Genomic DNA, 24,008 nt, shown 5'->3' on the forward strand with positions numbered 1-24,008 from the left:
CTACCATAGTAACGGATGCCCCCGCCCCCCCCCCCAAAAAAAAAAAAGACAGACAGAAAAAAAGGAATAAGAAGGAGAGGGGGAAAGGGAAGATGAAAAGAGAGAAAAGGTGAAGGAAGTTAAAGGAGGGGAATAAGAAAAAAGTAGGAGCAGAAGAAATGGAAGGGAGAGGGGAAAGGAAGCGGAGATGGAAAGAAAAGGAAGGGGAGAAAATGAGAAGAAGAAAATGAGAAGATAAGAAAAGAAGGGAGAGGAGACAGGAAAAGAGAGAAAAGAAATAGAGAAAGGGTAAAGAGATATAAGAGAGTGTAGAGAATAGGAGAGCAAAAGAAGAACAGAAAGTTGAAGACCTTTTTTTCTCAAATTTGTTTCTGGTACGAAATCCTTTATTTGTGGTTAAAGACCTTTTTTTTTGCTTGTCAATTATTTTTTTTTTAGTTACGCCACTGGTTCCCCTGCCTTTGTCGGGGGAAGTCAGAAAAGACGGAGCGAGTGAGAGGGGAGAGAGAGAGATCGGAGGGGGGAGGGGAGAAGGGAGTCCCGGAAGGAAGTACGGGCGGGGGGGTCTACGGAAGAATTTATGCCTAAATCTTAAAAATATATTGATTTAATTTTTCAATTGTACAAGTGCATATACTATTCTTTATGTATATTTGCCAGATCCCAAGTCCATGGCGGATACATCCATCGAATATGAAGAGACTGCTTCTAATTCTTCTCAATCTGCATCTTCATCCAAATCTAAGTCATCTACTCCAGAGAAATTACAATCAAGAAAGTCACCATGCAAGCCAGAGACGAAAGCAATGGCTGAGTGGCTCGAGACTGAAAAGGAGAGGCTTTCCCTGAAGCGACAGAAGATTGATGAACAAGTTAGACACAACACAAGAATGGAGGAGCTAGCAGCAGAACGGCTCACTGTGGAAAAGGAGAAGAGAGATATGCTCAGGTTCCTCATAACAACCTTTTCTAGTACCACAAATACCGTCCAGTTACTTCCTGCAAATTATATCTGTAAGTGCTTACAGTGTAATTCTTTTTTCACTAATTCATACCGAATAAATACCTAAGGGTCTGTAGAATGATTCGAAAATGGGAGCCGGTGGGGGTTGCTCTATACACGCAAATTCGCAGTCAGTTGGTCATTCTTATGTTTTGTAAATGGTTAGTGGAAAAAAAGTGGGATGTGGAAAGGGGCTGGAGTCGGCATTTGACCAATCTATTATGTAGAACTTTTACAGGGGTCCGCAGAACCGGGGGAGGGGGCATTCAGCGTCCCAACACAACTTATTTATAAAAAAGCGCAAAAGCATACCATCGATTTGTGAATTTGTGCATGTTCAGTTCATTATACTTTTAAACCAATGCAATAGTATTATGTATCAAAACGATGACCTTCTCATGACATGTATTGCCAAAGATTCGTTTATTGTAAATGATTGGAAATATTCATTACCGGGATTCATTTTAGCACTTCATATTTTAAGAGGAGGCGCAATATAAGGTTATAGGTATGGTAGGGTCGAGTTATTCGTTAGGGTGGTGTTCAGGGGCAGATCCAGAATTTTACAACATGGCAAGGGGGGGGGTTATTGCATGAATAATTTGACAAGGAAATTATTTTTTTCTTAAAGTAATCACTACAAATGGGAATTTATAATTTCGAGGAAAATTTGAACCACCCCCCGAAAAAATAAGAAAGGTCCTCATTTAATTATGAATAGCAAATATCCATTTTTTTCATGGCTCTCAAAGGGGGGGGGGTGGGCAACGGGGTAAGGGCTGGATGCTCCCCCCGAACCGCCAGTGGAGGTGTTAATTCCAGGGTTGTAGTTTTTTTGACTGGTAAGTGTAGTGTGGGGCAAGGGCGGATCTAGGATTTTCCAAGGGGGGGGGCATATTTTTCCCAGCAAAAAAAGGTCATCAACAGAAAATTAAGGATTTTCGTCCCCTCCAATAAAAATTGACAATCAAAGATGTTTTTTTTTTAAGTATTCAATTTCAAAACGGGAGGGCACACTTTTGTTTTCATTTTACAAATTTTTATGCTTCTCTAAAGGAAAACACGGTCCGGCTGTGCCCCCCCCCCCTGGATCCACCAGTGGGTGAGGGCAATTGCTCCAGAAGCAAATGTTTTTCCGGTTAAAAAAACACTTAACCTCTCACAAATTGCCAAGGCTAATACATGCAAACTTTTTCTGACAGAATTTCTCAGATTTAATTTACGATTGATACCATTGACAATGTACGATCAATCGTAAAAAAATGAGTGAACGATTACAAAGTCATGTAATTGCTAACCTTTGTGTTTGGGGACCAAGGTCATATTTCTTAACAGCTGTGATTCTCTTCATAAATTTTATCTTAGATGTCAAGAAAATGATCACAGCATGATAAATTCCATTATGAAATTGTTCTGTAAATATAAATTCCATTACGAAATTGTTTTGTAAATTTGATGAAATTCACATGAAAAGTAAAACCTAGAAACGCATTTTACATCTATATTTACTGCTAAAAAGTTGCTGTCCCTAGTTTGTGCAGGAATGATTTAATTATATTAATATTTAGGCATTATTTACTTCTCAATTCCAATGCATATGCCTATTCTCTTTTACTCTCAGGAAATCATCAACGGATCATCAGCACTCAGCAGTATTCAGCACTTTTAACTCCAAATTCTGTGATGTCAATTTGCAATCAGCATGTCACCCAATAGACTATATACTTTCAACCAGCGACTTATTAGAAACACATAAATTAAGAGGGATCTATCTTACATGTTGGATCAGCTTGGTTGACTCAAACTTGACTGTATGTGAGTTTAGTAAGTATTACAATTGTGGGGTAGCTGTGCTTTTTATATGTAATGTTTTGAAATAGATCATAAAGAATTTGATTATAAAATCATTCCCTATAAAGTGTACATAAATTGTAACAGAAAAATAAAACAAGCACATTGCAGGAAATGTAATCAAATTGGACGTACATGTAAATTTTAATCTTATTGCTCTAAAGTTTGGTATAATTTCAAAAGAGTGTTGTACAACACGACTAATGTGCAAACATAGCGTGGAATGTCATGGCCCAGTGGATTTATCTCCGGACTTTGAAACAAAGGGTCATGGGTTCGAATCACAGCCATGGCGTAAATTCCTTCTGCACTTGACCCAGGTGAGGTGAATGGGTACCCGGTAACATTTATTCCTTGAACGCTTTACAGCCTGGGTAATAATAAGTATGATACATAGTATCAAAGCGCAGTTGAGTTTTTGTATGCACATAATAACTGCGCTATATAAATTGACATATTAACCTTATTGATTAATGGGAGCCAATGACAACCCCCACCAACTTATTTATTATGTTTATGAAATTGAATACTTGTATTCTACATTTCATATGATAGATGAATAATACGATGGTGGTTTACGAGTTCACCATGTATTCTGTCCTACATCTATACTCCAAATTGGGAAATAATGAGTGTTGGACATTGCTCTCTCTTTGAATATCACCTTTTTGTAAATTTGATACTATTTTGGGAAAACAAGCAAACATTTGAAATGTCATTTTACCTTTATTACAACCTCATTTTATGATTCTGATGAAAATGCCTCATTGACTTTTGTTATTTACAAATTTTGACTTATTAACATGTGATGAAATTGGCAAATAACTCTGTCAGAGAAAGGTGAACAAATTCATTTCATGAATTTTACAGGATAGGCCTCTTCACTTTTATTCATTAAATGGTGATAACGTAAAAACAACTAACAGAAACAGTACAATCAACTAATATATGTTGATGCTGCATACTTTGACCTTGTTAATAGGTAAAATAAAAACAAAAACATGAAGTTTTCTGTCTCTGAATGAAATGACTTTAACAGTGGTCCTGTGATGATCATAATTACAAAATTTGATAGAATCATAAAACTAATCATCCTGTTATGTGTATGTGAATAAATGCAGTTTGATACATACAGTTTGTGAATAAATATAGTTCCAGAAGTATGAAGTTTAGTATGGTAAATCACCTTTTACGTCATCATAGTAATACAAAAAGCACAAGTGTGATAACCATATACAGCAAACAGAAAACATACATAAAACTCATGTAACATCTATTCAGGGTTATTTCCATGAAACATGCATATGTGATGCATCCGTGTGTGAAACTGTGAACACTGCATTGTCCTTTGACTTATAAGACTGTTCAACGTGTAATTTGTCTCTTTAGTCAATAACAGGATTATTTGTATATTATTTTCATTTTCCTGTATTCTTCTCATGCTAGTATTTTGTTATTCATGTATTTTACACTTTATTTCATACAAATAGCACATACATTTAGAAATATTATTATACTATTTACATATGTGTCAATGATCATTTGTATTATTTTGATCAGTTTTGTTAAGGAGACTTATTCATTTATCTCACTTGCATGTAATTTATGATAATTATATATAAGCAATAATCTTTACTTTGTACTCATGAATTCTACATTGTAATTACATTTATTATGTTTATATTGTACATATTATCTTGAATTAAAGGGTCCATGAACTTGTTAATTAAACCATGTGTTAATTAGATTCCTCCTGACTTCTTGACCTGTCTGCATATCATCAACACGATCATGATGGTCTTCATCTGGTTGTTGAACTACATGTGGTACGTCATTTGGTGGTGGTATGCCTCTGTCGATACAGATGTTATGTAACACACAGCATGAGAGGATGATCTTACAGACCCTATAAAGAACAAAGATTATGATGAAATGCAAGATTGAAGATGAGGAATACTCAGATTAATATGGACCTATTCATGGAGGATTACCTATCGTTAATAGGGGTGCTGTGACAATGCTCTGCACACTAGTAGAATAATCCTCCGTGGATAGGTCCATGCAGATAAAATGACATTCATACTCTTTTTCAAATAAAATGTGGGGGGGGGGCACTTCCATTGAACTCTTTTTCAAATAAAATGTTAAAAGGGTAAAGAAACAAAGACGTTGAATATAGATACCTTGATGGTTCATAGCAAAGTGACCCGCCTGTCATATCAAGACATCTGAATCTAGATTTGAGTATTCCAAAGGCCCTTTCTACACATACACGTGTCCTTGTCAGACTTGAGTTGAATCTTTGCTCTGCAGGTGATTGGGGGTTTGTTAGTGGAGTCATGAGCCAGGGTTGAGTTGGATATCCGCTGTCACCTATTGCAAGTTAAATGTGACATACAATTATATTATTAGTAGTTCCTTAGCTATCTTCAAGTTTCATAAAATTATGATGATGTACTTACCCCATGACACCGTCAACAATTATAATCGCTAATCGGCAAATTTTCAATTAGCTGCTTAGAAATGAAGAAAAATTGGAAGAAAAAAAAGAAAAGGGACCAAAAGAAGGAGTGAGTGAGAGACACACACACAGAAGTAAACAACGAATGAAGAGAAGAAATAATTAGGCAAGGGAGAAATGAATGAAGACAGAAAGATGAAAGGAAGAATGCAAAGGAAGGGAGGGTCGAAAGAATTAGGAATTGAATGAAAAATAAAGGGTGAAAGAAGCCACAAAAACAAAGAGATGGAAGGATATATCACATGAAGGAAGTGATTAAATTAATTTAAAAAAGTACGAAGTCAAAAAGAAAGAAAGAATGAAAAGTAGAAAAAAATATTACTTAGTGTGAAGACAGTTTATTGATTTTGGGGGACCATTTTGGTATAGACCATAATCAAATCCGGGTCAATTATGCCCACAATGTGTGCTATCCCAGAAAGTTCTATACATTTTTTAATATGTCGTACATCTTTCCCATATCGATCGTTGTGAGATATAGTGAGCTTTATATGGAATTAAGTTTAAAAACGCACCAACCAAAACAAACATGATCAAATAGTAATGATGGCAAAAATATATATTTTTTAATATCATATACCCAGTTGTTGTGTCCGGACGATCAATTTTAGAAAGTAATTTGGAAAAATTTGCAAGCGAATGGAAGTTTCATTAATTTTTAGTACCGTACAAGATGTTAGGAAATATTAGATAACAAAAAAGAAGATGATTACAACTATTGAATTCATATTTTTAGTGTAATCCAAAGACAAAAAAGAAGGCTTCAAAAATATGAAATGTCCGGACATTCGCCCCCCCCCCCCCATTTTTTATTTAGGCCTATACCATCATGACCGTTGTCCGTTTCGTTTGTTTGAAAGTATATACCCGGTATCCCGATATACCTTTCTTAGTTTCACTGACACAGAAATATGCTAAAAATGATCGGACTTCCGATCCTAAAATCATTCAGAACATTGCTTGTTTCCCATATGTAGGAATCATGAGAAGACCCTGGCCATTTTGCCACAACGTTAACAAATCTCATTTTAGAATCCACGATTCCTTGGACATTAATTGAATGACGATTCTTGCGGTTGACGTATATGTTTTCGTTCTCCCGAGGTGCACGAATGTAAACGTGCGTACAGTCAATACATCCAATTGTATTGGGCATTCCAGCAATGGCTGCAAAGTTTGATTTGATTGTTGCAGTTGGTTCCAAAGTAAAATTGATGAAATCGGAAGCCTTTCGAGAGATTGCATCGGTAACAGCCGCAACAGCCCTACTTTGGGAAGGCTGACTGATCCCAGCAACGTCCCCTACAACGTTTTGAAAACTTCCACTGGCAAAAAAACGCAGTGCTGCTGCCACCTTTAATTCTACCGAAAGTACTCTTCCATTTTCCTGTCTGCGTTCAAATACTTCGTCATTACGGATGTAGTCACACAACCACTGATATTCTTCATAATTCAGCCTATAATTCTTTCGAAAATCAGAACGGTTCATTTCTCCAGGCAACAATCTGTCTACATTATGATAGCGATTCCGGTATGCCATGTGGTCATTGAGGTCAAAGAGAAAAACTGCCATTTTTATTTTTGATGATTTTCAATTTAAAAGACCTTACAGCACCATTATCTTCTTACGGTGAAAATATAGTTAATTGAGCGCTATGAGACTTTTCAGAATACCAAAAGTCTCGTAACTACTCAATTAAGTCCTCGCGCGGTCATAACGCGTACTATTTCAAGTGCGCGCAACGCAACCCTGCCAAATAAGGAAAGGGGCACTTAAGTGACTTTTCAGAATACCAAAATGCTAATTTAGGGCTAATTGACCGCTAATTGAGCTTTCAGAATACCGCCCCAGGACCCAAAAGAAGCAAAACTGCTTATAAACTGGGCCCTACATAAATATAGTCTGTACACATACACACACCAAGCCATACACTCACGTACATCCCCATCCTAATACAGTGTCTGAGTAGTTATGTTATACATGCCATCTAATCGATTAATTTAGCTTCCCAAGTTACCATGACAACGTGTAACATATAATTTTCTTTTAAGAGACAACTTGATGAGATAAGCTGTACGGTCATGTCGACCTAGGTGACAAGTCGATTATGATCCTTATATTAATCGACTTGAAAAGAAAAAAATATTCCGTCACCCCGTCAATCAGAATTATGGCACTTTTTTGCAATTTAGCGTGACTGAAATTGATACTTATTCTTTGTCAGACAACCTCATGAGACGAAAAAAAATTCTTTATAATCCATATACGATTTTAATCAAGACCAGTGACTCGTTCCTGCAAGCCAAATAGGAGTCTTCATTTCTTATATCTGCATGAGCTGAAGTTGAAATAAAATCTTTGTATTTGATAGCTGGAGTTAAATTTCATTTCAATGCGAACATTATATAAATTGTTTCATGAATGTTGTATGAATGGTACGCACGTTTATGCTGAGGCAGATCGCCCCCCCCCCCTTAAACATGACTGAACTTGAAATAAAATGAAATATTTGCATGAGCTGAAGTTGAAATAAAATCTGTGTATTTAATAGCTGGAATTATATTACACATTAATGTGAACATTATAAATGTTTATAAGTTGTTTCATGAATGTTGTACGAATGTTACGCACGTTTATGCTGAAGCAGATCGCCCCCCCCCCTTACACAATGCTCGCATGGCAGTGTATACGGATTAAATTACATTTAAAGACGATCATTAGAAAGTCAACCACATTATGCTAAAGCAGAATGACGTTGTATTGTATATCTGAAATCGAATTTCATTTCAGTACAAACATTCAAAATTGCACATAAGAATGTTAAGCACATTGTTAAAAAAAGTAGATTTTTTTCTTAAAACAATGCGTACATGACGATAGTCCAACTAAATTTATGAAGTTACATTCGACAAACAAGGAAGGGTAAACACGACTTCACGCATGGCGTGACCAGACGTGAAGTCATGCTTAGGCCTTAGTTAATGGTGACGTCACATAATGATATAAAACTTGAAGTACACTGCTTCAGGAATCTTCTGGGCATTTCCATGGTATCTGACGTTACACGGCACAATTTTACACACTTTTCATTGTGTGTATGATTATCTCTAAAACACAAATGATGGGAGATTACTTTTCATTTTAGAAATAAAGAAGAAAATCAGGTTGCAGATTAAAAAAAATGAATGAATGAATCAGTCATCATTATCATCATTTTTATTATTATAACTATTATTTTATGTTATTATTATTGTTATTATTATTATTATCATTATTAGTATTTTTATTATCATCATTATTATCATTAATATAACTATTGTTCATTATTATTATTTTCATCATTATTATCATTATTATTATCAACATCATTATTATCATTAATGTAACTATTGTTTTTATTATTATTTTCATCATTATCATCATTATCATTATTATCATCATCATCATCATCATTATTATCCTCATTATTATTATATCATTATCTTATTCAGGTATTATAAAGGTTTAACCTATATCTTAATTATATTAACTATAGAGAGTGAGTGATCAAAATGCAGGCATATCCTCAAGGCCGATAACTATTATTTATCATTATTATTATCATCATCGTCATTATTATTATTATCATTATTATTATATACAGGTATCATAAAGGTCTAACCTAAATTTTAATTATATTAACTATAGAGAGTGAGTGATCAAAATGCAGGCATATCCTCAAGGCCGATAACTATTATATACACAACAAAAAAAGTAAGTCCCCCCCCCCCTATACAAACATCAATAATTTCCGAACCGATGCGAGTTTTTGATTTATTTTTACATGAGCGTGTAGGTAATTTTATAAGCTACCCTCTGAGTAAATGTTGTGGACGTATCCTACGTCATGCTTCAGTGAGCTCCGTCAGAAGGCAAAAATGTCACTTTTCAAAAGTCACAAGCAAAATATCATGACTTTGATTCCATTTTATTAGAACTAATTCCACATTCTCATCATGAAAAATAGTCAGAAGGCTTGTAAAAGGTACTTTCTAGAAGACAATACAACTTTTTAAGCTAAATTTCACGGTTGAATAAACTCAAGTCCAAATTTGCTATAATTGGATTTTTACACATTTCTATCAATAAAAATGCTAGAATATGATGACAGTTATTTTGGGGAAGAGTATCTTCAACAATATTCATCGTTTCACGGTTCAATGAACATTTATTGGAAACAAAAAATGCGATTTTCAAATATCGTAGGCAAGTATTGCTTCATTTTGGTAACTGAAAATGATCTTTTCTCAACTTTTTTGTTATGTTCATGACCAATTAACATGCTTCAATGATTCAAAGGTGTCAAATTAAACATTTACGCTTGAATGAACATGTGGAATGTGATTAGCTCTTTTTTACGTTATTGGAAAAAATGCAATTTGTAACTATGGATATCTGTCACAAAACTCCTTGCACAGTTCATTTGATTTGATTTTTATGAAAATCCCGATGTTTAATGCATCAGTGAGCACACAATATTCGAAAATTATGCAAATGAGAAGAAAGTTCAAGGCCTTGGCCCCACTCTGTACCATATCGAATGGTTATTTTGGTGTGCGCACCTTTTGGATAGTGTTACTCTGAAGCCATGTGCGAAGTTTCATGAAATAACTGTTAGCAGAAGTAACAAAAACCGTCCATGAAACAAACCCTCATTTCATATTTGTTAAAATTTTGACTTCCTCTCTCATAGACTTGTGTACATTATGGGTGCATATGTTTAAGCATACGTAACCCCTTATTCAATATGGTGGAACTTTTTTTCAAGGCTGTCTTTAGCAATGTCGTTTGGCAGTAATGTTTATCAACCTATGGGCAGAATTCTGTGCAAAAATGAAATTGATTTGTTTATTTATGGATGAGTGAGCACGCATCAAAGTGGGAAAATTGGTATTTTCAATGTCACAGACTCATTTTAAAGGGTAATAAAGTGAGTATTGGGGGCAAATTTGGTTTCAAATGTGTCTTTAATTGCTATTATTTTTATCATCCATCATTTCTATCACCAAACACTTTCCGAACTTTAACTATTTTCATGGTTGAGCGAGCACATTCAAAAACTTCGTAATGAATACTCTATACTGCATAAATGTATTCTTTTCCTAACAATTTCTCAGGATCAGTTGAATGTATGGACAGATCAGTGGTGGATCCAGAATTTTAAATGGGGGAGGGGCCTATAATCGGGGAGCCATCAACATTTTCAAATTTTAACATGATCTAACAAGTTGTAGAAGATACTACCAAAAAACCCCTATGATGATACGTCACAATACACACAGTAAAAACGCTGTACAAAATATCGCTGTATAAGAGGTGCTGTATAATTTTTTGAACAGCACATGTTTAAGCTTTGATAAATATCGGTATAAAGAACGGCGAATTGACCTGTTTAAGGTCCGTAGACAGAAGGCTTGAACAGGGGGTTGTACAAGATACCGGCACATGTAAAGCGCATGCGTACGCGTGCGCAGTGCTATGCTAGTGGTCGGAAGATGGCGTTGAGAATGTTCGACTCGGAGACTGCTGCAGTGCACTGGAAAAATCGTGTTTAATCTCCGTTTTAGAAAATGAAAGATTTGGGGGTGACAAACCTGCTTCAGGAGTGGGACTTCCCACATTTAGTTCCAATCTTTAGAGGTAAATTCAGTGCTTGATTTCGAGTGAATGTTCATGAATAATCTCAAAAGTCAATGCATTGTTACCGTTGTTGCAGTGCTTTTATTGTGTGTGCATGTACGTGTGTAACTCTATATGATGGTCGCCAAGTCAGAAATATAGGCCTATGATTTTATTGGAAAAACCTCGGCTCGGCCGGCAGTCATTTTGAGATTGAAAAAAAATGGTGCCCCATCATGTCTGCGCACCCATTCACTTTTGCACGTGATTTGGAGATTTTGATGAGAAAGGCTGCATTTTGAGGCTGTCATAAGAAATACCCAAATTTCATTATTTTTCCACCTTTGTGAGTCGGATTTTGCAATAAATATCTGTCTATGCATTAGATGTGTAAAGTTTGCATTGCGTATCTTATAGATTCTACTAGAATTGCGCAGATACGCATGTGCGCAGACTATGGTACCTTGAGCAAAGTTCGTGCAGGATCGGATCCACTCCACTTAATTACCACTAGGGCCTACACCATGCTCCACAAGTTTACACGAACTTCGAGACCATGAACTCGATCTGATATTCTGAGTGACAAAAGGTGGGATTTTATGGGGGTGAAATATGAAATTCATGCAACATCACCCTTATAAAAATCGCCAATGGTATTTGAATGGTGCCGAATGGTAGTTGAATGGTGATCTGAATGGTAAATGGTACGCGAATGGTATTTAAGTGGTGTTTCAATGGTAAGTTCTTAATGGTAATTGGTAGTTTATTTAATGGTAAATGGTATACCATATACCCAATGGTGTCTCAGTGGTATGTGACTAATGATATGATTGGTATGATGAATGGTATACCATTACCCCAATGGTATCTCAGTGGTATTCAATGGTGTCTCAGTGGTATGTGCTTGTAATGGTATGATTGGTATGATGAATAGTATACCATACATCCAATGGTTTCTCAGTGGTATACAATGGTGTCTGAGTGGTATTCAATGGTGTCTCAGTAGTATGTGCCTGTAATGGTATGATTGGTATGATCAATGGTATACCATACACCAATGGTGTCTCAGTGGTATACAATGGTGTCTCAGTGGTATTCATTTGTGTCTCAGTAGTATATGCCTCTAATGGTATGACTGGTATCATGAATGGTATACCATACACCAATGGTGTCTCAGTGGTATACAATGGTGTCTCAGTGGTATTCAATGGTGTCTCAGTAGTATGTGTCTCTATAATAGTATGACTGGTATGATGAATGGTATATGGTCATATACCCAATGGTGTCTCACTGGTATACAATGGTGTCTCAGTGGTATTCAATGGTGTCTCAGTAATATGTGCCTCTATAATGGTATGATTTGTATCAATGGTATACCATATACCCAATATGGTGTCTCAGTAGTATACAATGGTGTCTCAGTGGTATTCAATTGTGTCTCAGTAGTATATGCCTCTAATGGTATGACTGGTATCATGAATGGTATACCATACACCAATGATGTCTCAGTGGTATACAATGGTGTCTCAGTGGTATTCAATGGTGTCTCAGTAGTATGTGTCTCTATAATAGTATGACTGGTATGATGAATGGTATACCATATACCCAAAGGTGTCTCAGTGGTATACAATGGTGTCTCAGTGGTATTCAATGGTGTCTCAGTAGTATGTGCCTCTATAATGATATGATTGGTATCAATGGTATACCATATACCCAATATGGTGTCTTAGTAGTATGTGCCTAGTGGTATATATAATCATGTTGGATAATTGTAAAGCCATAGTGGCTTAGTGGTGTTTGCCTAATGAATGCCATTTGTGTTAATGGTGAATGGTATGCCAAATTGCATTACCCATTAACATAATTCCGAAGATTTAAAGAAAATATATCAAAGATTAAAAGGTATTTAGAGTTAATTAAATATTTGAGCTGTGACTTTTATGCGAGCAGCTTCCCCAAATCAAGTGTAATCGCTCATGATTGTAAACATGGTCTCTTGCATTCTTTTAAATTGTCTTTTTCCTTATTAAGTAAAAGGTCTATATGTGTTTAAAAAGTATTGATCCAGTGGTTATAATACAATATTATAAATTTGTTATATTTTACAATTGTACATATTACCTTCTAAATTTAAATCTGATGCAATGGGTGCAAAAATAAAATCAATCGGTCAATCAAATATTTTTTGATAATAAGGGTTTTGATTTTTATTCTATTTTTATAATCATTTTGCTTGTTTATGGCCGCTTTTTATAAAAAGAACTATATATTGTTCCAAGAAGATATTTGCAATCAATCCCAAAATTCGATCAGATGCAAATTTACAGGTGATGATAAACATTAAGTTTATCTAGAACACAACAATTTGGATTTTTTTATGGATCAGTTGCAAGTTTGCAATGAAAAGTATGACTCTCATGATTTTGGAGTCTGAAATTGATTTGCGTTCGATTGCTTCGATTGCAAGTTTCTTGCAATGCCCCATATTTTGCTCAAAATGAATTCATTGTTGGTTGTCTTGGTCCCCCAACCTCTATCAAATTCCCATCCGCAAACCCAGATTTGGTCTGTCTGCAACGTCAAAAGCCCCCTCTGAACCCATTTGTACGCTATTATAGCTGCTTCCAATCATGAATTATTTCTCTCTTTTTTTTACAAATGATATTTTCAAAATTCTAATTCTATTTTTTTAGGCCCTAATTATTCTTTCCCACTTGTGGACAGCGTTTATAAAGAGGAGAGATATTCTATAGGCCGGTCATTACTTGATTGAAATGATTTATCCACATGGTCTTGCTCCCTGCACCCCTATCAAAATTCCCTGCCGCCATATAGTACAATGTAACAGAAAAGAAATCTACTGAATGAAATCTCAATTTCAATCATTACAAAAGCAAATTAAAAGGGAAGAGGAGTGAGTAAAAAAAATATATATTAAGGGGAAAAAACAAGAAAAGAAAAAAGGCAATGAAGAAAAGAAAGATTAACAGAAAAGAAAAAAAGACAACGAAAATAAAAAAGAACATAAGAGAGAGAACAGGAAAAAAAGTGAAGGGATCGAAAACTTTTTTCATAGATTCCAAGATCCAAGGAAAACAGTGGCACTCACGCCATCATGGTTTCCAACCCAGAACCAATTGAGAGGAAAAAGAAGACACCCCTGATTTGGTTTTAATTCACCCCCCCCCCGGCCCCCATATGCGTTGGCAAGCAGGGCCGCTTGGCTGCGCTTGCTAGCTAGCTCTATCGCACACACGTACGCGCGCGCGCACGTCTAACCGCCAATTGCAAGATTTGAAAAAGAAAACTGCATCTACCGTACCGGGACCGCCGTTTTGCTGTTGATAAGTCCGTCGATAATTCATCAAAAACTAAAGGAACACGGGTCAGATTCGGACGACTTCAAAGTCATTTGTAGAAGGCTAAACAGTAAGTTCTATAACAATTTTCTTTGATTTATTTCTCAAATTGTCTCAAAATGTTAGATGTCGGTCGACTCGGTGTACTGCCACGACCACTGCACTGCACTGCCACCGCCATTGCCCCGTTGGCGCTGGCCGCTGCTCTACTGGCCGGGACGTGGCTATGACGATAGGGAGTGCTTATGCTTTGTGTTGGCTGAGTTTAGCTCGGCGAGCATTGAATAGATTAGTAATTCGCTCGTATTGCCTGATGTTTATTGTCAATGTGGCATTATCGTGATATAGGTAACCACCATTCACTTCATACAGCAGCGCTTTATTCAGTCGCACGCACGGTTCCCTATTTCCACCTCCATTCACTTTGTACACAAATGCGCGTACACAAATCTATGAGTGGTTTCCAAAACCACGATTTGGCCGTCAATGTTTTACAAAAACATCTCTGAATACGTTGAATTCATGAATGAATGATTTGTTAATGCTAATGTCAAGACTGTCAAAGCGTTAATTGTGAAACACTGCACAACGTTAATTCACTGAAATTGAAAACTTGCCAACAAATATTGTTTTGGAATTAGGCCTATAATTCGTTGTTGTTGAAATGTTGGTAAATGAGATAAAATGGAGGTGAAACATGTTAGGGGTCCTAAAGTTTGAAAAATGATAAAGACTACGCAGCCCCTATAGTATAAAGTTACACTGTACACACCACTCACATGACTCATGGCACATATGGTGAAATGTGCACTTTGTGTGTGGAACTGTGACTGGAGTCACTGGACAGAGTGACAAATGATTCCTATTCAATTTTTCTACAGAGGCTGCAATAATTATGCAGAGAAAAGTGGCGCTAATGCAGTTTTGCACCGGCCAATTACCAGCATACCATATCACCAAAATTTGTTCCCAAATGTCATGACAGGTCTCTCAGTCACATTTCGATGTTAATACCACCGCTTTTCAAAATATTGGGAACGGCTGTATTTAGTCTTCGATCTCGACGCGTTGATCTAATCCGTAGAAATCACTTTGCGGATTGCTTGGATTCGCTGTAATGTTTATTGGGACTGAAGTTAGCAAAAAAATCATGCTAACATGTGACGAACAAACAGCCAGCATGCCGCATGCGAATCTTTTGGTTGCATAACTTCGGTCCATATCAACATGACGGCAAATCCAAGTGATCCGCAATATTTTGAAAAGTGGTGGGCATATTGTGTATTGACCTCAAAATGTGTGTAGACAAATAAGACAAACCTTCCTCACCAGGGATAGGGATACAATTCCAAAACTCTTCAAGGGTCTTGTACGACCAGTCCTCGAATATGGGAATGCAGTTTGGCATCCAAGACACAAGACAGACATGAAAGAGATTGAGAAAGTACAAAGAAGAGCAACAAAACTCATACCATCCTTGGCAATGCTAAGCTATGGAGACAGGCTTCGAGCCCTAAAACTACCATCCCTGCAATACAGAATGAGAAGAGGTGACATGATCCAGACTTATAAAATAATGCATGGAATTGACTGGCTTGACAAGGATATGTTCTTCTCGTCTATTACTGTTGAGGCAACCCGTGGTCACCCATTTAAACTCTTCAAGAAAAGAAATAGACTGGATGTAAGAGCAAATGCCTTTGGAGCCAGAATAGTGCATGACTGGAACTCGTTACCAAATGAAGTTGTCTCTGCTCCATCTGTAAACTCCTTCAAAGCCAGGCTTGATAAGTTTTGGAATAGAGAATGGTACAGTCACCCTTGGGAATGAATTGATTTGACAAAAAAGATGGCAATTGCACCATGTACACTGAACACTGACACTGTAACACATAGTATACTTGTGGAAGAAGATTGAGCTTGGTTGAAAGCTAGACCTGGAAACTTGGCTGCAGCTTTCTGCATTTTTCCAGTACATCCGGTAATAAGGTAATAAGACAATTTCTGGTGCAGAGTTTTGCTCGAAGTTGGCTGGTGTGAAACTTGTGAAGCATTAATGCGGGAGGGTATTATTAGATCTTTTCATGGGGCTAGGCATATCAATTTTTAAAGTAAATTTTATCCTTTTTTTAAGTTTGTCCTGTGATCACAGTTTATCTGTTTTTATTTACTGATCAAAACTTGCCTAAAACAATGTCTGGAATTCATCCACTGGCATATGATTGTCCATGAACGGATCCATGATTTCTCAAAGGGGGTAGTGGGGCAGATTTTCCCAAGGAAATTTTAAATAACAAGCAAACCAAAAAAGAGATCCTCACTCTTGTATGAGACAATATTTTCAATATAAATATTTGCTGTAACTTTCGAAGGGGGGGGGGACACTTGTGTAAGAAAGCCACATTTTTATCTTGCTCTCAAGGTGGGGGCACAGGGGTCCATTGCAGAAAGAGTTGCGTTTAAACGCAGGTCAAAATCGCAAGTCCCAAATGCGCGCTGTTGATTGGTTGAAAATCAAGTTGCGTATGATATTTAGATTTGCGATTTATTGCAACTCTAAATATACAACGGACCCCAGGTCAAATGTGCCCACTGGATCCGCTTCTGCGATTGTCAATACCAGGGAAATGGAATTTATGTCATCGATTACCCTCCTTTTGAAAATTGCTGCTCTGGAAATTTGATTTCAGATGACAAAGCTATTTCTAGTATAAAGCATGCACAGTTATAATACAGCCTTGTTTGAACTAAGCTGGACAATATCACATTTCCTTATTGTTTTCCTGAATTCTGGGCTGGTAATCAGAGATCAATGAAAGATATCTCTAAAATTAAAGTTCATTCTCTTTTTTTACTATATTAGTATTCTATTTTTGTTTGTATCTGCACATACATGCAGATTTTACAGCACTTAAATAATTGTTTTTATTTCATTTTCAAAGTTTGGACGACGGATACACTGGATGATATGGTAGATGGTCCAGCCTTACATGGGAATGACACGACGGGTGTTGAACACAGAAAACGTGCCGTGTACAAGAAAAAAATGGAGTTTATGAAAGGTATGTGTGTAAGAATTTTCTTCAGTAGGAAAAATTGCAAAGCTTCATGATATAAAACAGATTGTATTCCTGCAGTGGCATAGCTGAAAAAAAATCAGTATGTTGGCTGAGGGGGAGGGGTGGACACTTTGTCCTCAGGTATTCATTTGTTGTGGTATTTGTCATCATTGGGCCTCCCATTAGATAATAGGTTATTTTCTTCCCATCTATGGTTAAACATAAATTTATTTATCATATTTTACAAAATGTTTTGTTGATATTTGTTAATTGGTACCGTTCAATTGAATGGTAGTGTATACTGCAAATTTCTCGATATTTAAAAAAAATTATGAACTTCTAAAGAAAGCTCACACACACGACAAGCATTGATGTTTTGAACCCTTAGCTAATATACTGTCCTTTGCATTGTTTTCATCCAATATTTCTTATTACAGCTTCAAGGAATTAATCCTGCCGGGTACCCATTCACTTCACCTGGGTCTAGTGCAGCACAGTGTGGATAAATTTCGGGCTGAAGGAAAACACACCATGGCTAGGACTCAAATTCATGACCCTCTGTTTGTAAGGTGAGAGTCAGAACCACACGACCACGACGTACCCAAGCTGATGTCATATCCCCACTTGTTCTTTTGTATTTTATTACAAGAAGTCATGCTTATTTACACTTTGTCCTCCGAGAACTATAAAAAATGGAGTGAAAATTTATTTCAAAGACATGTCCACCCTAACAAAAATTTGATTTGATTAAAATGAGAAAAATCAGATATAAAAATCGGATGAAAAATAAGAAAGGTATGTCATTTTTAAGTTTCACTCAATTTCACTTTATAATAGTTATATGCACATCCTGGTCGGTATGCAAATGTGGGAACTGATGACATCACTCATTCACTTTTCTTTTGTTTTTTTAAATATGAAATATAATTTTCTCCCCATTGACCTATGAAATAAAGTTTTATTTCTCACTGAACATGTGGAGTTACAATTGCTTAACATTATTTGGTTCAGCCCAGTTGGTCCTTATTTTCAAATCTGTAAAAATTGAAATATTGTAGAATTCAAACAATGAAAAACAAAACAAAAAGTGAGGGAAATCATCGATTCTCTCATATGCATGTGGGTAAATTGTGCATATAACTATTTTGTGAAATATAAGCGAAATTTCAAAATGTCATAACTTTCTTATTTTGCATCCGATTTTGATGAAATATTTTGCATGATGCTTGCCTGATTTTTCTCTGTTGATTCAAAACAACCTTTTCTGTGGTGGACTTGACCTTTAATGTGAAGATATGCATTGCTGGAAATAATGATATGATACTTGGGACATATCATACACACATGTATGAAAATATGAAATAATTATGATTTCATTTCATACAATAAGCCTAGCAAATATTCCTGACGATGTGTACATTAGGTTAATTTTTTACCAAAATATTGTTAAAATTTCAAATTCAATAACTTTGTTATTATTAGATGCTAACGAAATTTTCAGCATGATGCTTTTCTGATTCATTCTCTCCCTACCAAAATCTCTTCTATGCTTTCTTTCTATGGTCCCCTTCATTCTCCTTATAACTATTTTATGTGTAAAATGTAACCGGTCGTCCAACCATTTGATTGAAGGGCTAGAGGTACTCGAGACTGAAAGTTATGTGATATAATTCAAAGTGTACATCAGACAAACAAAAAGCACTGAAAATTTCATCAAAATTTGTTGAGGATTAACGAAGTTATGACGAATTAAAGTTATTTTTTGGTAAAACTGTTCTCTTCAAGTCCTCATGAATATACAAAATCACAATTTATATATTTTTTGTATTATATGAATTCAAATTTTGTCCAAGCTAGGTTGTAAAAAATTACAATTGACTACTGATTCTGTGTAAGACAATAATCATATTATTTCTCACACATAGTTGAGTTATTCATCTGATTCAGCACAGCAAAAATAGACAGAAAAGAAATAAGTGGGTATCTTGTATATATTATTTTCTATATATTCTGCAAAAAGAGGTCTCTATTTTTTCTGTTTTTTAGTGTTCCAAATTGAATAATTTTCTTTCCCTATTTTTATTATATTTTCTTTCTATGTGTGATATATTATTTATTTCCTAATGTATCTTTATTGTATTTATGATAAACTTTTGGCGTGTTTCTACAGTAAATCATTAAAAACAGTTTATCTTTTCCGGACTCGAATATTCTTATCGCTCTTAAACCAACCTGTTTCTACAGACCGAATAATCTGATTAACTTGCATTTCGCTTCGCAAATACGGCAGAAATCAGAAAATTCAACCTATAACATCAACATTGCATTTCGGTATGTCTCGTTAGGAAAATTTTCAAAATTCATGGTAGATCTCACTCATTGTAGCAGGTATACGTGTTTCGCGATCAGCTAGCGAGATTAAACAGGCCAGAATATATGTATACTGTGAGATCGCACTTCTGGGTTCAAGCACTTAAGCCAGACATGCATGCTATTTTGCCCCATGTTTTACAGAAAAGTTAAACGGATTAACATGGCAATAACCACCTCTCAAAGATGGTTATGAGAAACCGTATTTTGCGCGATGCAATTTATCAATTAACCGCATCGCGTCTGTTTCTACAGGAAACTTATCCAGGATTCTGGATACTTAGGCGGGTAATACTTTTTAACAATTCTTTGTAGAAACACACCATTGATATATCTTTTTAGGTGAAAAGAAAAAAAAGAGAACAATTTGGGGGTACTATTTTGCCCCCTTTTGGGGATATTTCATTTCTTCTAGGTGTGTACCCTTTATTCATTTGGCCATGTGAAGGCTATCGCACATTTTGAGTTTAATCTTCGAAATTTGGTGTTCATTAGTTTGTTGTCCAAATTCTGTCTTACATGTAAATTTGTTTATAGGAAGATTAACATAATATCTATGTGAAGTGCAATCATTGATCTCTTGTAGTGTCGCATAGTCACATGTATTCATAATATGGTGCTTTTATGCCATACCTGTCAATACTCTTTTGTACTTGAACTTATTAGTAAAAAAATGTTTATTAATCTTGTTGAAAGCAATTACAAACAACAGATTTAACATCAAGTACCAGGTTAGTATGCAGAACAGTGGTTTTGCCAAGTACTCAATCCATGTAAAAAGCAATAAGAGAGAACAGGTTTATTCTTGGAAATGTTAGTCTTCATTTGTTGTGTTTTTCAATCAAACTCGATCTGTCTTGATACATGTTTATTTTTTTCATAACAAGATTGACAGAGATATCAACGAGTAGTTAAGTCATATATATTAATAACTTATGTGCTTTAATTATAAAGTCTATACTTGTGAATACTCTGTGCCATTTATGCTGTACTTAAACTTCTTATAGTAAAAACATTTTAATGACGTTCTTGAAATAACTGCTTTCATTTTATTCTTGTGTATACTTATTCCATTATTAAGCCTACCATTAACCCCAGAGATATGCTGTTCACCATTGGTCTACCATTCACTGTACTTTATGGCTTACTATACATTGCACATCTTTGTTCTACTGTCTACCATTGGTCTACCATTGAATGTACACTTGTGGTCTATAGTGTATGACCAATGGTGTTATTTGAATGGTTGACTAATAGTATAGAGTGTATGGTATGACAGTATTGTATGGTAAATGGTAGGTCAATGGTGTACAGTGTATGGTAAGCCAATGGTGTATGGTGTATGGTAAGCCTACGGTGTACGGTGAATAGTAGTTCAATGGTGTATGGTAGGCCAATGGTGTACTGTAAATGGTAGGTCAATGGTGTACGGTGTATGGTAGAATGGTGTAAAGTGAATGGTCAATCAATGGTGAACGGTGTACGGCGAATGGTAGTTGAATGGTGAGCGATGAATGGTTCACGAATGGTGTACGTTGAATGGTACGCGAATGGTGTACGGTGAATGATACGCGAATGGTGTACATTGAATGGTACGCGAATGGTGTACGATGAATGGTACACGGATGGTGAATGGTACATGAATGGTGTATGGTGTATGGTCAATGGTAGGCGAATGGTGTATGGTGAATGGTGTAAGGCAATTGGTAGGCCAATGGTGTCCAGTGAATGGTGGCTGAATGGTAAATGGTAGGCCAGTGAATGGTGGCTGAATGGTGAATGGTGGTCAATGGTAAACCTGTCTATAGTGGCCATATGGTAGATCAATGGTGAATGGTGTTTGATCAATGGTATATGAATGGTAAATGGTGCTCATGAATATGGTAATAGTAACGTCCCAATTATTTAAATTAGTTTGAATGGTATACCATTGAGGCTTGAATGGTATACCATTGGTGTATGGTGGGTGCTGTGCGAATGGTATTCCAATGGTATATCAATGGTGTATGATGAATGGTAGTCAATGGTATACCATTCAATTTTTTTTATAAGGGCACGATCTTTACACAAAGTTTCACTTCTTTCCATGCTTCTATTAGTATTAGTCTCAAAATTGGTGATTTGAATTATAGCCTACATGAACTGTGATGAAGATCCTCACACAAATAATTCACTGCCGATGATCGGATGCGATATGCGCGAGGTACCGGTCCGGTACAAGCTCGGACCGGGCTGTCCTCAAGCACATAGCCTACGTGTAATGTAGGTCTGGCTAGATCTATTTCTAGTCAAGTTTATTCAATTTTGTACGTCTACATATGTGTATGTTAAACCCCATTAAAATCTAGGTCTATACTATACATGTAGGTCCAAACCTAGATCTAAATCCTGGCCTAGCTTGGCCAATAGTCCCTTATTATTGGCCAGCCTAGCGAGGACAGGCCTACATGCAAATAGCAACAGATCTAAATGTTACATTGTAATTGCAGATGTATGTACAGTTTGTGAATGATCAGAAACTAATTTTGAATCTGAGATACAGGAATTACATTTAGGTTGACTTCATGTAAATTCCCCACTGTGCACAGGGGAATTTTTTATTGAGAATTTCTACAATTTATCCACTTATTCCATCAGTTCTCTATAGAATAGTCAGATAACTTGTGTAATAATTAATGTTACTATTCTTGATCTTTGATTCATGTTTATCACAGTTAAATGTTGCAGAAGATGAGCACGAAGAAGACACCTACTGGATGCAATATTACTCATCACCTGACAACATTGTTGTTAATGTGACGAACCTCGGTACCGAGATATGAGTTGACTAGAGGAAACCCGCGACCAAGCACAGCAGAAATTCTTGACAAATATCTACAGCTTTTGGGAATGGTAGAATAACTTGATTACTTAGTGCAGTGGATTCGCATTATGAAAGAAAAAAAAAATTAAATTTAATTGTTCGAAGTTGAACAAAGCATTTTTGGTTATGAATTTCCAAAATTATTCTCTTTCTTGCTTGAGAATATAGTGCAAGATCATAGGATCACTTACTCTGCCTCAGTGTTAAAAATTCAGTTGCATCTTAGTTGTCATAATTCTATGATTAGTGGAAAAGTTGTTCTGAAATCCGATTGGAAAGATTAAGTTATGTCTTCTTCCCATGAATGTCAATCTCTGGCGGGGGGGATATTAATTTCCCCACCTAACTCCCCCCCCCCCCTCATTTTGCAAATACTAAGTATTTTTCTCCAGTGGTTAATTACTCCAATAGTGATCAATATTTTAAAAAAATGTGATAAATGGTTAGAAATAGAAAGGTCAATGTCAAAGCTCACTAGACTTTACTTGATTTGTGCAGTGTGTGCATGTGACCTAGGGTTTTTGTTACAAACATTGATAAGTTTTATTTTTTTATTTAATGAGCAATATTTAGCATGACTTTAATTACAATGTACCGGTAATGCATGAAAACATGGTATTGCTGGTAATTGTATTATGTGTTATACAGCTTATATATAAATACTTATTTCATTTTCAGATTGATCAAGACTTTGATTTAACAATTGATGCAGCTCCTGGTGCCCTTTTCACAATGTGGCCAAAGTTGTCCAGGCAGACTTTGGAATTTGCGGAGAAGATTAATCCAGGGTATAGAAAGATCCTAGGGGCTGGAGTGGACCAGAAAATGACGCAGAGTAAGTTTTAGTCTTATAGTTATACTCAATTCAAACTTACAGTAGCAGTGCGAAGACTTTTACAAAGCTGCATCAATTAGCATTTAAACTGCAAAAGAGGATATATCCTCTCCAGGTATGTAAGAATAACAATGCTTACAATTTAAAGTGAAATCAGTGTTCTTATGTACACCGAATGCTGTCCAACATAATTAGTATAGTTAATGGACCTCATCGAAAAAAGCAAGTTATGTTCTATAGTAACATACACCAATTCAGAGTAATGATTTCTGAAGAGGAAGTAACACAGACCCTTTTTTTTACTATCGTGTTGCACAAGCCATTAAAGAGAGATAATTGACTCTCAACATAATACCAGCTGAACACTGCGCACAGCATTATCAGCATTATTCACCATTATTGCATTATTGTGTAGGGGGGGGGGGCACTCAGTATATACATGTAATGCATAGTGGGTATGTGCAGCGGAGGGGACCCCCATTTTTACA

At 36.0% G+C, this 24,008-nt stretch overlaps 2 protein-coding genes and 1 long non-coding RNA gene across 3 annotated transcripts; 2 read left to right on the plus strand and 1 right to left on the minus strand.

Moving 5' to 3' along the window:
- The first annotated feature begins 585 nt into the window (after window positions 1-585).
- LOC121417373 lies at window positions 586-2,913 on the plus strand. The gene is made up of 2 exons (XM_041611059.1): window positions 586-1,014; window positions 2,625-2,913. Coding segments are annotated over exons 1-2 (345 nt in total). The 5' UTR covers window positions 586-671; the 3' UTR covers window positions 2,627-2,913.
- A 586-nt stretch (window positions 2,914-3,499) lies between these two features.
- On the minus strand, window positions 3,500-7,181 carry LOC121417712 (putative nuclease HARBI1). The gene is made up of 3 exons (XM_041611446.1): window positions 6,279-7,181; window positions 5,038-5,236; window positions 3,500-4,760 (listed from the first exon to the last, which is right to left on the minus strand). Exons 1-3 carry the CDS (start codon window positions 6,946-6,948, stop codon window positions 4,577-4,579), a joined length of 1,053 nt encoding a protein of 350 aa, XP_041467380.1. The 5' UTR covers window positions 6,949-7,181; the 3' UTR covers window positions 3,500-4,576.
- A 3,611-nt stretch (window positions 7,182-10,792) lies between these two features.
- On the plus strand, window positions 10,793-23,602 carry LOC121417374. Its single transcript, XR_005970342.1, has 3 exons — window positions 10,793-11,055; window positions 22,537-22,714; window positions 23,364-23,602. It is a non-coding gene; the product is annotated as an uncharacterized LOC121417374 (long non-coding RNA).
- The last annotated feature ends 406 nt before the right edge of the window (window positions 23,603-24,008 follow it).

Source organism: Lytechinus variegatus, chromosome 6 (assembly GCF_018143015.1).
Source record: "Lytechinus variegatus isolate NC3 chromosome 6, Lvar_3.0, whole genome shotgun sequence".
NCBI classification, from domain to species: Eukaryota; Metazoa; Echinodermata; class Echinoidea; order Temnopleuroida; family Toxopneustidae; genus Lytechinus; species Lytechinus variegatus.

What these genes read in the sequence shown, in the direction of transcription:
- LOC121417712 (XM_041611446.1), bottom strand. Translation starts at nt 6,948, where the DNA reads ATGGCAGTTTTTCTCTTTGACCTCAATGACCACATGGCATACCGGAAT. An exon ending in CATTTTTAGCATATTTCTGT is followed by an intron (nt 5,237 to 6,278) that starts GTCAGTGAAACT and finishes GTCACATTTAAC; the next exon opens with TTGCAATAGGTGACAGCGGA. An exon ending in CTTTGCTATGAACCATCAAG is followed by an intron (nt 4,761 to 5,037) that starts GTATCTATATTC and finishes TGTTCTTTATAG; the next exon opens with GGTCTGTAAGATCATCCTCT.
- LOC121417373 (XM_041611059.1), top strand. Translation starts at nt 672, where the DNA reads ATGGCGGATACATCCATCGAATATGAAGAGACTGCTTCTAATTCTTCT.